The sequence below is a fragment of the Pholcus phalangioides genome, unplaced genomic scaffold (genome assembly GCF_987345545.1).
Source record: "Pholcus phalangioides strain wild (caught in Gottingen) unplaced genomic scaffold, Ppha-v1.0 ptg000010l_1, whole genome shotgun sequence".
Classification (NCBI taxonomy): domain Eukaryota; kingdom Metazoa; phylum Arthropoda; class Arachnida; order Araneae; family Pholcidae; genus Pholcus; species Pholcus phalangioides.
In genome coordinates, this window is record NW_028301603.1 from 7332492 (window position 1) to 7343740 (window position 11249).

General features: G+C 39.1%; 1 protein-coding gene across 2 annotated transcripts in view; it reads right to left on the reverse strand.

Moving 5' to 3' along the window:
* The window catches only part of LOC149080823 (dipeptidyl peptidase 9), a 35785-nt gene extending 25998 nt beyond the window's left edge, over positions 1–9787 (reverse strand). The window contains exons 1-4 of one of the 2 annotated variants that reach the window (XM_089237494.1): positions 9686–9787; positions 5747–5914; positions 4129–4634; positions 151–322 (exon numbers count right to left, since the gene is read on the reverse strand). In XM_089237494.1, the coding sequence (XP_089093620.1) occupies positions 151–322; positions 4129–4634; positions 5747–5759 (691 nt within the window). In that variant the 5' untranslated portion in view covers positions 5760–5914; positions 9686–9787. The remainder of the gene's footprint in view (positions 1–150; positions 323–4128; positions 4635–5746; positions 5915–9685) is intronic. The other variant, XM_089237495.1, reaches the window with a different exon arrangement.
* Between the last annotated feature and the right edge of the window lie 1462 nt (positions 9788–11249).

Below are 11249 nucleotides of genomic sequence, written 5' to 3' on the forward strand. Positions count from 1 at the left end.
TTAAACCAACGTGGTTTAAACCAAACAACCCTGATGCATATACATGGCCTTAATGTATTTATGTTGTCAGAGTTACGATTGTTTCATGTTGTGTTAATGAGTTTTGCAATCTACCATAAAAAACAATTTTTTTTTTAAACAATCGCTTACCCCTTCTAGCATATGTAAGCCGAACATCTTTTCTTGATGAGGAAACATGATGGACCCACAAATCACAGTTATAAACATATGCAATAAGATTGGAGTTCCAGGGACATATCTGTGGATTTAGCCTCGCTCTTTCGGTGCTACTTTTCAGCTCTTGCGGGAAGAAAGGCGGGACCTGTGAAGCATGAATAGAAAAAAGGGGAAAAAACATAGCCGAATATGAAAATTTAATAAACAAATAAATTTATTTTTTTTTTACATATTTTTTTCACCGTCTAGGGCAAAGCTTATGATTACGAATTCATCCTTGTAGATCAGGCATCTTCAATCTGTTACTACCTGAAGTACTCAGAGTGCTGAATGAATGAACATTAGAACTTTGCCACTGGACTTATCCCATTGAAAGGATCTCGGCAATGGTATAAGTTCAGTGGCAAAGTTCTGGTGTTCATTCATTCAGCACTCTGAGTACTTCAGGGAGCAACAGGTTGAAGATGCCTGATCTACAAGAATGAATTCATAATCATAAGCTAGATACTAGTGTCCGATATCATGCTCGAGAGTACTTGATCAATGTTCCAACTGAGCACCTTGTACAAATTGTATTCAAGGATTAGAATCATTCTGATTTCATTCATTCATATGTCAAACTTGCTGTAAGGGTGTTTTTTTGATGATGGGTACAGGTAGTGCTCACAACTGGAAAAAAGTCGAAGACCTCTGTTGTAGATCATGAACATCAATAAACATTTAATGACTTGCCTGGCACAAATAGGATTTTCAAGAACGTTAATACAACGTATCTGGTGATCCTGAGAAATCTGAATCTTGTAGACATGGCAAAATGAAGACAGCCTAGTTCTGAGACATTGCTGTACAGCCCCAATGAATTCAAGAGGAGTTCCCTTGCGCTAAGAACATTCTTTGATGGTAAGACCCCCCCCCCCCCATTCAGGGATTATAAATTTGTAAGTACTATAATTCATCAAATTAGATAAGGGCCCATTTATATCATCTCATTTTATTTCTTGCTTCAATCATTATCATTAACCTGGTCGAGATATATTATACCATAATTGATCATCCTTGGTTGTGGGAATCACTCACCATTCTTAGATAGGGACTCATATCTCTCAACCCTCCCGCCCCCATTACAATTTTTCAACACATGACACTTCTCTGCCAAGCTTATCTTATCAAACAGAATATTCTTACGTCACATGATGAGATCCTCTTTTTAGTAAAGGCACTGGCTACCAAGCAAGTGAATTGGTCTCCTTTTTTTTCAACCTTTTAACTTCCTTTATCACCACAGAATGGAGCTCAACAGTTAAAGTAACTGCAGAAATTAATCCCATCTATAACAACCATGGAAAAATTGCATATCTGCGAAAAAAATAGACACAGCAATGATGAATGGGTTATATTTATATTATAATTGCACTGACGCGCCTCCTCTTACCAATTATGGCTTTAACACTAGTTCAGAAAAACCTTGTTACAACAATACTCAGTATAGCAATGTTTTTACAAATACTGTTTGGAATAGCCTATAATCCAACCAAGGGTTGTCAAACTTTTCACACCCATGGTGCCCCTTATCCCTAATCAACGCTTATCTACAGTTCCCCAGAGCAATTATATAAACAAAGAAACTCTTCAAAAAACCTTTGTCAGACCACCGATCTATGGTGCCCCCGACAAAGATTGGTGGCACACCAGGATGCTCCAGCACACAGTTTGGGAACCCCTGCTATAGTCTGTTGTTAATGCTTCTTTGGTCTCCTAACTTGAATCCAATTCACAGACTCGAAACATCTGTTGTTTGTCACATGACACGACATTTCACTGCGGAAAAAAAAATACATAATACAAATCAAAAGAAAAACTTCAAATTTTTGTGGTGACCATATAACTAGTTTGTCCCAGGACATCCGAATGTTTTCAACAACGCCTACTTGAATCCTTGTTCTTCACTGAAATCAAGCCGATTATTATGACCATGAACAACATATTTGTTGAATAGAAATCTCATATATTTGTCTCAATTTTTTTTTATTTTTATTTTTGTCATTTAATCTACGTGATCTACGGTAGTACTTCATTTCCCACCATTGGTGATTTTTTTGGAGATTTTAGTCATAATTGGCAATTTTGCTCAGTTTTGGTATCATATTTGACCACAATCTATAGCTTCCTATATTTTCCTCAAGAAAACGTGGTCACTTTGAGAGTGCAAGGACTATGGGATTTTCTTAGGGGATTTTAATTTCTACAAAGTGCAGTTTGATGATTTTTATGGAGTTTTCCATAAACACACAAAAAGTCAGAGGACTCTGCAGTTTCCGACCAGAAGATTTTGATAAGGCTAAAAAAAATAATAAGAAGGCTTCCGGGTTAATCAGACGCATTGGCACCTATGCCGCTTGAGTGCATTTGGAGCCAACTTGATCATCATAGTTCTTTTTATAGATCCTTCACCTACTTTCAGTAGCTATTGAATGGACAGCAGTCTGTTTGGATCTAGATGAATGTAACAACCTTTAAGCATCTTCTTCCATCACATCCAGAACATCTTACTGCTGCATCAATCTCCAAAATTACACTAAACTTTTTTTTTCTGAACATAGTCCCATAATGCGATTCAACTGTGTATGTTTTCAACAAGGTCCAGCAGGTGAATGATCACAGGAAAAAAGAGCTGAAAGTTTGAGAACCATTAATCAAAAATATGATTGGAATGTTTCGGTGCATCTCTAATGAAACTTTCTGCACTACACGGAAATGTCCATCCACATTCAGGATGCAATGGATACTTTCATTTAGCACCAAAATTGTTAAAAACTCTTTAATTACATCATAGATGATGAAAAAAAAATTGTGGTAGACACAGTCACAAAGTTTTGACATGAATATGCTCTTTGTGCCTTGAATCATCTGGTAGGTAAATGAAATTGACATCATCGGATTAGTCATTGGAATACCTCTCAGGCTATACCATCTATACCACTGTCATCTACTTGCATAGCAAACTTTCCAAGTGCTATGTGTTCACACTAATGGTATTGAATTTTCCATAACGTTTTGTATTTGTGTGGCAACACCCTGTTAAAATGGCAGCTAAGGCCCTCCTCATGTAGCTCCCAGTGAGTGCCAGTCATAAAGTAGTCAATAAAGTAGTTATGTTCAGCGGCGTGTCTTGGCTCTTCTACCTAGAACCCAACATTGATTACTTATCCACATACGAAACACCAAGATAGTGAAAAAAATGTTTCTTTACGAATGTGATCTGCAAGGCTGGTGCTCAGACAGTGATATGTATTAAAACTGGAGTGGTATTGCCAGATTTGTCTCAAGAATACCTATAAGACAACATCATTCACTTCTATTTTTACATGGCAGACTTAGACTTTCTGAGACATTGTGAAAAACAATTTAGTTACGAACATGGGCTAGCAGGGGTTTATCCAGCCAAAATTCTGGTTTGTTTTCTGGACCCTTCAAAAAATTGTGAATCTGGAAAACGGACCCTTCACAAAATTCTGGATCCGAAAAAGACCCTTCACAAAATAAAAATGAATGAAAAACTACACAAATTTAGCATGCCATTTCTTTTGTGATAGATTAACTAGATTATTTCGCTTCTCACAAAACTACTTATTTTCAGGAAATTAATGATCCTTTTTACAAAAATAAGGCGAAAATTTCACACAAAAAAAAAAACAGAACCCTACAAAAAAGTCTTCACAGACCCCTGCCCAGACCATAAGATGTATCGTTAGGTATGTCTTAATGAGATCTACTCACAGACATCGAAAACACTGATACATTCTGAATACTTCCTGGGAGAGAAGCGTTTAAATAATTTCATTACACAGCGAATGCACGCAGTATTGTCAGATGATTTAAAAGATGTATTCACATCAAAAGATTACTACGGTGACAACTAAATGAGAAGGAAAAATAAATTAAAAGGCTCACCTTTGTTCCATCATCATCACAGTAAAAAACAGAACCACATGCAGGGAATACGAATCGTCCGCAACTTGACTGAAAGTCATAGGAAGTCAGGCCCCAGTTTGCGACCCTCTTTCTCTCAAACTGAAGTTGCTCTTCTCTAGAAAAGCGTCCCTGGGGCTGGAACGTCTGGAAAGTGGACTCCAGGAGCGGCTGCCACAGGAAGCTTTTCGTAAAGTCTTTGGAACCTTCAGCTCCTCCTTCTCCCAGAGGTACATCACAGTACAGGAGCGTGGTCTCCCGGCCACTGGAGACAGTACTCAGGAAATATATGCGACAAAAAGACGAACCGTTCTCGGATTGCATAGTTTTGAAGGAAAAACAACTTGGTATTTTCGATGATACATTCGTGAGGTGACGCCTGACATTTCGAACATCTTGCCGCAGTTCCTGCCATGTTTTTTTTCTCCCCTGACTTTTTGGAAAAATGGTGCTGTTTTCATCATCCATTGGTGTTTCAGCCTCCATGTCTGGAAAGTCAATGATAAAAAATGATAATAGTAAATACAAGGCTGTAGAATAACTTAGTACACAAAAGTATCAGAAGAGTGAATCGAATTATGAAGTCTATGCTAATTATAATGACTGCGTTATAGCAATTTTTCTGTTACAACAATTGGTATCGTAAATCCTTAATAATTTTCTATAACGACCATCCTACAGTTTTACACATTTTCTTCTCAATAAATGGTCTATTTTCAATGACATGATGGGGGTCATTGCAAGAAGTGTAATGAGTGTCATACGCGTGGTTTGTTCAAAAAAGTACCCAACCATAAATTTTCTTGCATGCACAAATGAAGCAAGAGGGGTGTGGTTTGGTGCACGTATGTACATAATGCTAGTGGGCATGCTCACATTTTTTCCTACCGGAAGAAGCTGGCAGTCACTAGCTGATGACTGAGGAAGTATTAGTGAGCACTGTTGTATTTTCATTTTGGACAAAATGGCAAGAAAAACTAGAACTTGACTGAATTAATTGTGATGGTTGTGCCGTGTGGTATGTCGTACTTGATGAATAATGCCGCTGGAGTAAGAGAAGACGGTCAGCATGATTTTCACACATTGCATCTTCTGAAAACCAAATCATCAGTCAAAATGGAGTAAACAGATCCAGTGTAAGTGCTCGTCTGGTTGTGATTTGATGATTTTGAATCACTTGGTCAGTGACAATCTGATTCCTGGATGTAGAGAGCTAACCAGAATGTGCTTCACTCTCCATTGATCTGCAGCTATCTCTGAAGCGCTTGTATCACTCTTTTACCAAAGATGTGCCCATTTCTCCATGTCCAAAGGTCTGTTGAATCATGTGGATTGTTTCTACTCAAAAGCGAGGAACCAGGTCCATGAGCCACCAAAAGAGTGACCTAGAAAGTTTGTGACCTATAGAGTGTGTCAGCCATGGGACTGACAGAAAGAGCAGGTCAGTATGCGAAAGTGTGCAAGCATATGACTGACCAAAAGAGTGACTTAGAGGCAGATCATATTCAAAGGAGTGGGGAGCCAAGCAGATGTGCAAGGCAGCGAGTGAAAGGTGGCAAAAGCATAAAAATCTGCGCCTCTGCACATATATCATACTTACCAAATTTATTCATGTTGCTGGGAGAGCTGAATTTTCTTTTTCTACACCTGGTCGAAGCCAATTCTGATTGTTCCGCCGATGAAGCTATGATGCAAAATTCACAAGATGGACGGTGATACACCTTCTGCCGAATATCAACAAGGCATCACACAACATCAACTCCTGAAACTTGAAAGAAACAAAACAAGAGGGTGATTCAAGGGAAATTTACCAGCTCGTAATTATGATAGAAGACTATATTATACAAGATCCACATTGAAAGTCCTTTCAACCCGAAATAACTCAGAAAGAGATACATACAACTTAGTAGGGGGTGCTGTAAAAATGACGGCTGATCAGCAGCAACAGCACAAAATATAATTGAAGGGGAAAACGTGTTAATTTAAATTTGTAAGGCTCCTATTCCTAAAAAAATGCAGGCTTTTTTTTTTCTTCCTTCCGATATTAAGCAGAAAGAAATTTTTCCCTGTAATATTTGGATGACAATTGACTGAGACACACTCAATTTTTACTACTTTTTCAGGGCTAAAAGAGCAAAAAGTCTTGCAAGATCACTTTGTTATACTGTTAGTTTTTCCCAACGAATAAATACTTTGAAGAGCATTTGCTTATGGCACTAAAAACAGATTTAGAAATGATGCCAACAGCAGCATAAATTTTGCGTCACATGATGACAATGTTGCCTCCCAATATAACTATAATCCCTCAATAGCTCAACCAGTGACCATTTTCTTGGCACCCCGCCAAATATCTTTATATAGAGGTTTAACTGTACTAACTATACCACACATGCACTTTGTAAATATTCTTTTGAAAAATCTATAATGAGCTGTTACAATATAAAAATGGAAGTGTTTATATGATAGCTGGTTATGCCAAAAGCATGAAGATAATTTGTAGTTGACCACTTGGCAACATGATTGGTCAAATGGCTCCTATAAATAAAGTGTGATTTTGAAGGATGTGCGTTTCGTTGTGTGAACAGTTTCTTTCATTTCTTCCAATGTACCCAGTACACCCAGTCATATTGTAATACATGCACCTTGTAAACATTCTTTCGAAGAATTTATAAGAAATTGGGACATGTTGCAATGAACTATGTGTTTTCTAGGTTCCTGTCTTACGAGTTTCGAAGTAAACAATTACACAAGCTATTTTGCCTGTTGTAAAATACTCAAGTTTTTGTATATTGAAGGCCTGATCGTTCTTTTGTGAAGAATCTTCTTCATAGAAGAGATCGGCTGCTACAACTACTAAACCCCACATACGCCTTGTCCATATTCCTCTGCGAAACTTTCCAAAGAATTAGTAGATGTTGGAGTGCACGTGTTGTGAACTCAATGTGAAGTTTGTTTCTGTGTAACGCTTGTTCTAGTTCTGCCATCTACTTTTCAAACTATGAGTGAAGTTAAACGATTGAATATTTATACTGTTGTGAGTCTGTTGCTCTCCTTGGCAAGCCTTTTTAATGGGTAGATAGGCTAGCATTTGCACCTTAAAGTTGAAAAAATTCACCATACTATAACTACATACCTGATCTACAGCTACACAGGGCCAGACAATGCACACCTATTGATGCTTCCTACAAGTCTGATGTAATTAATGTTAAAATTACAAACTGCTATGATAGGCCATGGTCAAATGCAGAGATTGTCCCAATAGCAGCAGTGACAAAAATGTTTCGGAGCAGTGGGTGTTCATCTTGAGCTCCATGTTCGGAGCAGGAGATTCATTTCTAAATCAATTACGTGGGTGTTCTGATCTGCGCTATAATTTACAGCAGGTGCTCAGGTACTCGCAGCACCCTGACTTTGATGCCATGGACCACCAAACCTTCCTACACAGAGATCATTGGCAGCCTCCCCTTCTCTATGGCGCGATTTATAACACAGAAAACAAAGATGAGAATCGTTTCAGGCCGGCCAAAGGTAAGAGCCCTGTCAACCCTACCCTTGTGGGCAGGGGCGTCATTTCAACTTCTTCCAGGGTGGGGGGGGGGGGGGTCAAAGCACATGTACCCAATGTATGTATATATATTTGTAAATTTCTCAAAGCTTACACAAATTATTTTTTATTCAATAATGACTAAAAATATGAATATCAGAATATTCATCTCACGTATTTGTCTAGTTAAACTTTTTTTCAGCAGAATTCATTTTAATGCGATTGCAGTGAAGCTTCATTTCTCATCATTAGTGATATTTTTTCAGAGATTTTAACGATAAGTAACAACTTTGCTTTTGGCACCAAATGTCAATATTTCGTCTTTGGGTTAGTGATTTTCCCTATTTTTCTCAAGGAAATACAGTCAGCGATTCAATCTTGCATGTTTTTATGTGTTAACCTTTTTTTGTGTTTGGAGTCTTCGTTATTTCGCTGGTCAAATCAAGTTCAGTTTTTGAGCTCTATCCATAGGGAACTGAAATGAACAGATATCCACCTGTCGTCCGCTACTTTGTAGACTATTTGTTTTGGATGCTTCCTAAAGCTGGGTTTTTCTAGGATTAGGTTTTTTGTGCCACGTGAACCGAATTAGACCATTTCACTCTGGTAAAAACGTATTACATAATCACACTGCGCGTTTGTGTTTTCCTAGCGTGGCGCATCAGATCAGGGCGGCTATATTATAGTATATGGCCTTGCATCAGCTACTCTGTCATCTGCATGCTCCGGTTTGAAGGGAAGGGAAAGAAAACACACAAGAGTGAAGAGAACATTGGCAAAATGTGCAGCGCATTTGACTCCTCCAGAAGCAGTCGGCCAATCATGCCCGATGTAAAATGCTGTTGTGAGCCGTATTGCGCTCTGTAGGAGAACATTCATACTGCTTTTATTATTGGTGAGTGGACGGCGTGTCACACTGGGTGATTCATGTTGCATGCGGCACAGAAAACCTGCTCCTAGGAAAGCCCGGCTTTATGTGCTGACCCGAAAACTGAACTCCACATCAAGTTCAGTTGGTGAGCTCTGTTTATAAGGAATTGAACTAAATGGATGTTCACCTCTCGTCTACTTCTACGGAGCTTATTTTTTTTACAAGCCGCCTTATGTGATGACTCAAAAACTGAACTGTAAATCAAGTTCATTTGTGCAACAGACAAGTTCATGAGTGGCCTAGAATGTGTGCAAAGCATGTGAGTGACCTAGAGCGTATGCGAGTTGCTAAAACAGCATGCAAACAAGTGAGTGATCAAAATAGTGCTCAAGTATCTGAGTGACTTTTAGGGACACAGGTGTAATAGCAGGAGGAGGGGGGACATGCGAGCCATAATACAGGGTGGCGACATCGAGGAAAGAGTAGTCAAGAAAATTAGACTAGAATAGAAGGAAGGTGTCAAAATCTGTGTAGCTCCCAGTCAGCAAAACCATAAATGTGCCTCTGTGGGAGAATCCATTAGTGCCCAAGTTGAAAAAATTACTAGACAGTTTAAGAGATGGAGCTTTAGTGAAAAATGTGTTGGAAGGTATACTGAATTCGGGACCTGATTCAGACCCTAGTGGGGCCCTAGCCAAAACAGGCATTTGAGGAATTGCAATCTAACAGGGTTAAGGGCACTAAATTAGTATGTGGTTGTGTACTGTTTTGATCTGAAGCCGGGCAATTGCCCTACTAACTCATTATGGGCAATCAAGCCAGTCCCAAAATAAGGCATCCCTAAAACTGGGCATAGGGACCGAAGTCCCCCCCACCTACGCATGAATAACTTCCCTCCCCACTTTAACGATTACAATGATTTTATTTGGATGTAAATATTAACTTCAACCATCAGTGTATAATTATTTAGCTTGAATGATGATCTCTTTTAGTCATAATAGTGACTTATATTTACACAACAATGATTGGGTAGACGCATTTAAATGAGCGAAAGTATTTCTTGAGGCGGATAAGTGACGTGATGAACATTAAATAAAATTGAAAAATCAACCGCTCAAATTCACCTTCAACCGCGTCGATATTTATTTACCATCATCACTTCAACTCCATCACTAACAGACACCATTGGATCAGGTTCACTTATAAAAGAGAGATCTAAAGGAGGAAGAGCAGCGGGATGACAAAAAAAAGATCAAAGATCCGGTGGCGTGATCTAGCCGGTCCACAGAAAAAAACCACCGGTGACGTCATACACTCAGACTAGTCCGCCATTCTCAGTCTCATTTCAAAAAACTTCGGGACGTTATCATGCCTGTTTGATCACTGGAGCTTCAGTGATTACTAAATTAAAGTTTCTTTGCAGCACATTGTTGGTGATTGCTGGTGGCAACTTTTTATATGAATGTGACATTCGTATAAAAAGTTGCCATTGAGACATTCAGAATGTCTCAATGTCCCACCATTTTCTATCTCTGTCTTGCCCAAGTCTGCCATTTTCCGTCTCATTTGAAAACCTCAAAAAGCTCATCACGATCAAGCTTATATTACTCGATAAAGCCAGGTTTTCCTAGGAATAAGTTTTTTGCGCCGTGTGAACCGAACTGGGTCATTTCGCGTCGGCAGAAGCGTGTTACATAATCGCGCTACGCGTTTGTGTTTTCCTAGCGAGGCGCATCAGCTCAGGGCTATACAGTATATGGCGATGGCATCAGCTACTCTGTCGTCTACATGCACTGAGCTATAAATAAAGCCGGGTTTTCCTTGGAGTAGAATTTCTGCGTCGTGTGCAGCGTGAAAATGCTGATTGGTTAAAAACCTGAAATTCAGGTTTTTTTGACCAATCCGAGTTTTCCCGCTGCTCGCGCCATAGAAACCTGCTTCTAGGAAAACCTGGTTTAAAGTCCCATTTACACGAGGCAAGTGATTAAGTTGGTTACTAAATTTTAAGTTGCCAAGTACGATACAATGTATGTTTACACGGTTTTAGTGGGCAACAAATGTGCCTGCGGTATGGTGGGTACTCCTGTTCACCGGTTCCGTTCACAATCCCGACAGACGAAATCTCGACAGGGTCGAAATCCCGACAGGTCAGAATCCCGATAAGTCATCGTGCGACTGTTCATCGCATACAAGTTCCAAGGAAAAATTGATATTCTTTGCCTTTGTAGTCTTGTGAGCTCACCCAGAAAGCTCAAGAACCTGGGTCCGATTTCTAGCAAGAGTACATTTGAATTTTTCTTTCTTAAATTCATCTCGCATCAGTCAACCGTTGAAACCTTCGTATGGACAGCGGAAAGTGATATCATCCTCGGAAAATACAGTGTGTCTCAAAATAAGAAATCTAAATTTTTCTTCGATTTCCCGTCCTTTAACTTCCAATTAGAAATTTGTTGCATTGTCTCTCCTGATGCCAACACAAAAATTGCATGCTCCTAAGTGCGATATTCGCTAAGATATTTGAATTCAAAAATGTGAGAAAAGTTATGAAAGGAGAGCAAAAACTAATCGACAACGCTCCTTCCCCTCATTTATGCTGTCCTTTCCAACTTTCCTCCGAATTTTGAATTCAAATATCTCAGCGAACATTGTACTTGTCGACTTGGAATTTTTTGTTGGCCTCAGGAGATA